At 34.5% G+C, this 5,735-nt stretch overlaps 2 protein-coding genes across 2 annotated transcripts; both read left to right on the forward strand.

The window, feature by feature from the left end:
- Window positions 1-415: 415 nt before the first annotated feature.
- Window positions 416-1,413, forward strand: PRE1 (basic helix-loop-helix (bHLH) DNA-binding family protein). The gene is made up of 2 exons (XM_048096897.2): window positions 416-669; window positions 1,076-1,413. Exons 1-2 carry the CDS (start codon window positions 544-546, stop codon window positions 1,223-1,225), a joined length of 276 nt encoding a protein of 91 aa, XP_047952854.1. The 5' UTR covers window positions 416-543; the 3' UTR covers window positions 1,226-1,413.
- A 1,923-nt stretch (window positions 1,414-3,336) lies between these two features.
- LOC125198594 (binding partner of ACD11 1-like) lies at window positions 3,337-5,735 on the forward strand. The gene is made up of 5 exons (XM_048096914.2): window positions 3,337-3,469; window positions 4,472-4,630; window positions 4,816-4,891; window positions 4,986-5,069; window positions 5,151-5,735. Exons 2-5 carry the CDS (start codon window positions 4,509-4,511, stop codon window positions 5,583-5,585), a joined length of 717 nt encoding a protein of 238 aa, XP_047952871.1. The 5' UTR covers window positions 3,337-3,469; window positions 4,472-4,508; the 3' UTR covers window positions 5,586-5,735.

A 5,735-nucleotide genomic window follows, 5' to 3' on the forward strand; every position in this document is an offset into this window, starting at 1 on the left:
TATATTTCACATTTATATGACAATTTACCCTTCCAAAAAATTACAATAACTTCACCATTTCCAAAAACAATCATACGATCATATATCACATGAACAACTCTAGTCGAAAACACTCTCCATTCAGCAATTGTTTGCCCTTAAATTGCATAAAACTCGTACAATGACCATCACAAAAATATTTGATTATTACCTTTACAAATTTACAATATTGAAACTTTGAGTTTAAAATTGAAAAACTAAAAAGCCCTACACCACTGCTTTTCCCCCTATGCACTTGTCTTCTTCCCATCCAACATCACTTTCTTCGTTATTGCTCTTCTCTCTCCCCTCGCAGTAATATGTATCTATCGTTGGTCCATCCCACTTTATAACCCTCTCATTACATATCATTTTCTTATCTTCCCCCTCCTACCATTCTAGCTACTCTATATCTACACACTCTCTCTTCATATATATACACACACCCCTCTCTTCCTCTTCCTCCCCTCCTTCTTACATCCACAACTTCCCCTATTCACACACACAATCAATCCATCTTCAACTATGTCTGGGAGAAGATCACGACAATCGTCCACCACCTCAAGAATCACAGACGATCAGATCATCGATCTCGTCTCCAAACTCCACCAATTCCTCCCTGAAATCCGCAACACCCGCCGCTCCAACAAGGTACTACTACTACTCTCCACTTGTACTTTTACGATCATCGTTGTTGCTGTTGCTGCTGTTGTTGCCATTGGCAATGTAATCAATTTTAATAATTATGTCTCTTTTTTTGAATTTACCTGTGTTTAACTTATTATTAATTGTTGTTGCGATTCATTACATATTTTGATGAACAAAATTCGGCTCTTTAACTCATTGTACGCGCAGGCGCATCAGACAGTAGTACAGTGCGCCTGCGCGTACAAGCGCCATGTGTCTGCCTGAAAAGCCAATATGCATGATATGTGTTTGTGCACAGTAAAAAGTAGAAGTACTAAAATTGATAACTACATAACATTGCATTGCATGCATGTGTTAGTGTTTCAACCTTTATTATAGTATAATTTAATAATTAATTGATTAATTGCAGGCTTCTGCAAATAAGGTGCTTCAAGAGACTTGCAACTACATCAGAAATTTGCACAAAGAGGTGGATGATTTGAGTGAGAGGCTGTCGCAGCTACTGTCGTCGATTGATGCAGATAGTCCAGAAGCAGCCATAATTAGGAGCTTAATCTGAGTGATTATGTATTAATTAATTATTATTATTATATATAGGATTATTTCTGTCTTTTCAGTTTTAATTATGTATTATATGTTAAGGTTGATCATCACTAGTATTCGATCCGGATCGACATTAATTAATATGAGTCGATTTGCTCTGTTATATATTTGAGATCGTATTAAATAAATTAAAATTATCGCCAACGTTGTCATGTTTTTCCTTTTTGATGCATTAAATTATCTTCATTATTTCAACCATAATGTAGCGAATTAAAATAAAAAGTGGAGTGTTAATTAAAATAATAGTATAATAATTTGAGGAACAATATCTTCCCCATAATGCACTGTTGCATTCAAGACAAGGAAGTATATGGAACAAAATATATCTCTTTCTCAATCGATATTCTTTAACCACTACTTATTCTATTTTATTTTCCGAAATAGCTTTCCTCCATCTTCAAACACATCAAATTAAATCAATTTCACTTCTCCCACCTAAAATCAATACACTGTCTTGCAATCAACACACATTCATCGCCTGTTATGTTAAAAACCAAAAAAAATTTCAACATCAAATCATGTTTAGTCACAGCCACATTTTTCCAAGAAGGCAAATTGAGATTCAAAATCAATTGGGATTAAGAAACAAAGCATGATGTGAAAGCGAGATTAAGTAAGTTGTACATTGTCGTGCAGATAGGATTAAGGCATACAAAAACATGATTAAACCCTTAATGACGAAGGTGTTGGGAAAATGGCATTAATCTCTGCTGGGACAAATCTGCCCCCCAACAGGGGATAGATAGAGACATTGCTTTTTGGAAATAACTCGTGTCTTAATCAAAAAAGGCATTCATAATTGCTGCGTATTAATTAGAGATAGGTAGTCACTAATTGCTAATTAACACGTTGATTACGACGCTACAAACATTTTCCTGTACCGTATAGTGTTGGTCACCTTATTAGCTAACATCCAAATCTTCTATAATCTGTCTATTTTCTTATTTCAAATTTTTCCTCTAATGTGACTGCCCTTATAGCGTACATGATTCAGATTTTTGGACTTGTTATATGAATATATGATTAAGATTTTAAATACCCTTCACCTAGACTTGATTAAGATTGTTACAATTGTTTGTCAATTATTCTTAGTTTCAATTTGAGTATAATAATCTACATATACTTAAATTTTCTTAATGCACAATTAATTATTGATTTGGAAAAGCGTAACTTTTAATGGCATATAATATTATACTAAAAATACGGCAATAAATCTTCACTCCACTCTTTTTTCAAAGAAAGATGCAAGGGCTTTTATAAACTTAATGGACTTGAAACATATAAATGGGCTGACTGAGCCCAATTAATTATGTGTATATTTATAGATTTGGGCTGATTATGAACCAGAACAATTGAATAAGTAAATCACAGCCCAATGGGCTTATTCCAAACATAACTGGACTAAACAATATTTTGTGCATAACAGATTATTCTATTTAAACAAAATATGTAACTAAATTTTTTATGTCATTAAGTTTGTGGTCAGTCGAGCCTAATCTTGCTAATCGAACCTGCTCACGAGTCTTCAATTAAGTCAGTACACGAATCTCCAGTCGTACATTTAATCCAGTTTTTACTAAAGCTCTATAACATGCTTATCAAATATCAAGCGTACATTTTGATTTATTCATGAAATTTTAATGAGGTCGAACAATATTTACATGAAGATTAGATGAGCTGAGCTCAAAATTAGCTCTAAAAAAATCATACTTCATCCTCGTATAAAAATAGACACTCTTAAATCGTTATGAGTTTTAATATACAATTAACAAAACAATGAGGTAAAATAAAAGTAATAAAATAATCCTATTAGGATAATAGTAAGAAAATTAACTATCGAAGGCAATTTGATTAGTACTACAAAATTAAGAAAATTAAATGCAAAATGAAAGTAATAAAATAATTATATTGGGGATATCGGGTAAATCAACTACCGACGTCGATTTGATTATAAAATTCAAACCTAATTAATGATTATCGACTCGACCCGACCTGATTTCAGATACGATCATTAATCCTGCTCTGGGTGACATGGCGAGATCTGATTGGTCCGAGATCATTTCCACGTGCAGATCACGTGATCTCGTTAATATAAACACTACAAACAATTCGTTAGATTGCTTATACAGTAACTGATTATTTGTCTCAAATCGGTCCCAATATCTAATTCCAATCTGTTCCGCTTCTTCCTATTCTAAAGGTTCGCTATATTTCTCCTTTTTATTTTCCGAATTTTCAGATAGCTTATTTTCAATTTTAATGCTAGCTAGATTAGGAAATTTACTAGTTTCTGGGTGGAAATTGGTAGATTTTCTGCTGTTTCTGTATATTAAATGTTTGAATATTCATAGCGCTCATTTCTATGCTTGTGTGACGGAAATGTTCTTGTTGAGTCATCTGAGGAAAGTCACTTTAGATTGTCCCTTTTTTTAGCAATTTATTTTCACTGTTTGCAAAAGGCCTGCTTTTGAACTGTTAATTTGCCTGGTTTGATGTCTTGATTTTGATTTTTTGTGGAATTTGTTCTTTTTTTATTTCATTCATGAATTCATGATAAATTGATAAGTGCTGGTTTCATCTTTTCTGTATTCCTTTTGAATTAATCTTCAACTAGTTTAGAGATTATTATCTGTGCCTAACTGCCTATAGAAATAGAATTATATTAATTTTGACTTGTGGTACACATTTCAAAAATATTGCCTCGATCCTAATTATATTATCTCTAAATCATTTTTGGATTGTCTCATTTTGTTTCAAGATTGTGCACAAGTAGGGCAAGTAGGCAGGAGAGAGTATTATGCAAATAAAAATAGAACATGAAAGTAAATGTAAAATGTAAGTAAAGGGATTGAATGAGAAAATTAGTGCTTTGAATTGGGATGCCAAAAGAAAAGAGACTTATTTGCGTGCATCACTCAGCTTGATTTGCCTTGAAAGTCTACATGTTTAGTTAAAATATTATGTCTCGATATGCTAATTGGTTATGAAACCAATTAGCAGTGGTTTTTCCTACTAAAGTGAGTAGTTCTCTTTAATTTATATACAAACTCCCTTTACTAGAGTTTCAAACAAATCCTATAATGATTTAAGTGTTCATCTGCATCACAATAGCATCTAATTGTAGTATTCTTTCCTTCTTGTAGCTCTACTTTGCTCAATATACATTGTAGTAGCCTTTCATATGAATAATTTTCTGTTGTAGGGATTGAGTCTCTGAAGAAAAGAAGGTTCTTGGTTGAATGGAGTACTCGAGGGGTCAGTATATGGTAGAAGTAATCGGACTTCCACCAGAAGCGAGTAGGGAAGACGTCTACCAGTTCTTCATCAACTGTGGCAATATCAGGCACTTACAAATCACCAGGTTGGCTTGCTAACTTTTCATAAAATGTTTAGTCCAACATATATAACAATATACTCATCTTTGATATGTTGAATGCTATTTAACAATGTGTTTGATGTCAATTCTACATGTAAAGAAAGCTAATATACTCTGTAATCAAGAAACAAAAATTTAGTACTAAATGTGGATGGGAATTTTGATTGCAGGGTGAGTAGTGATGTCTCTATGGCACACGTTGAATTCGAAGATGCTTATTCTGTGAAAGTTGCTCTCCTTCTCAGCGTAAGTCTCTTTTTTGCTTGATAAGTTGCTCAGTATTCTCGTTTTATGTTCGTGCTTTAGCTAAACTTGTTTGTGAATGTGGAACGAATTTCAGGGATCTGAGATTGCGAATCAGCCAGTAGCGATATCTAGCTGTGGAGCGTATAACGTTGATCCATCTCCATCATTATTTGTTGAGGTTGGTACATATGGAAATTGATTCATAACTCATGAAGAATTCAATTTTGGATGCATTAGCTTGTAACTTCGTACTTGGCAGGGACAGCGGTCTGATCAGTTTGTGTCAAGCCCTGGGGAGGCGGTGACGGTGGTGCAACAAGTGGTCCAAAACATGATTGCAAAGGGGTATGTGTTGGGGAAAGATGCACTGTCCAAAGCCAAAGCATTGGATGAATCCCACCAGGTTTCATCAAGTGCAGCTGCCAAGATTGCAGAGTTCAGCAAAAGAATTGGACTGACCGACAAAATTCAGACGGGAGTGCAAGCTGGCAAGGGCATCGAAGAGAAGTATCATGTCTACGACATGACTAAAACTGCAGCAGTGTACTCGGGGAAGACGGCTGTGGCGGCTGCAAGTGCTGTTGTTAACAGCACTTACTTTGCTAAAGGGGCTCTCTGGGTTTCGGACGTCTTAGACCGCGCGTCTAAGGCTGCGGCCGACTTAGGAAACAAAAACAACCATGTCCAAAAGTAGGCACTGATAACATTATATTTGCTGATTTGCTACACCTTAATTTGCAATAACTAGATGGTTTGGAACAATTTGGTGATCTGTGGTGGAACATTGAATGTGACATTTTGAGTACAGTGTTGCTAATGTATAATAATTGATGGATATTTTTTA

The sequence above is a fragment of the Salvia hispanica genome, chromosome 6, assembly GCF_029641045.1.
Source record: "Salvia hispanica isolate PSC_SH4W2 chromosome 6, Shi_PSC_v1, whole genome shotgun sequence".
Classification (NCBI taxonomy): domain Eukaryota; kingdom Viridiplantae; phylum Streptophyta; class Magnoliopsida; order Lamiales; family Lamiaceae; genus Salvia; species Salvia hispanica.

Coding starts and splice junctions, on each gene's coding strand:
- PRE1 (XM_048096897.2), top strand. CDS start 544: ATGTCTGGGAGAAGATCACGACAATCGTCCACCACCTCAAGAATCACA. Junction 670..1,075: donor ACACCCGCCGCTCCAACAAG/GTACTACTACTA, acceptor GATTAATTGCAG/GCTTCTGCAAATAAGGTGCT.
- LOC125198594 (XM_048096914.2), top strand. CDS start 4,509: ATGGAGTACTCGAGGGGTCAGTATATGGTAGAAGTAATCGGACTTCCA. Junction 4,892..4,985: donor AAGTTGCTCTCCTTCTCAGC/GTAAGTCTCTTT, acceptor AACGAATTTCAG/GGATCTGAGATTGCGAATCA. Junction 5,070..5,150: donor CTCCATCATTATTTGTTGAG/GTTGGTACATAT, acceptor CGTACTTGGCAG/GGACAGCGGTCTGATCAGTT.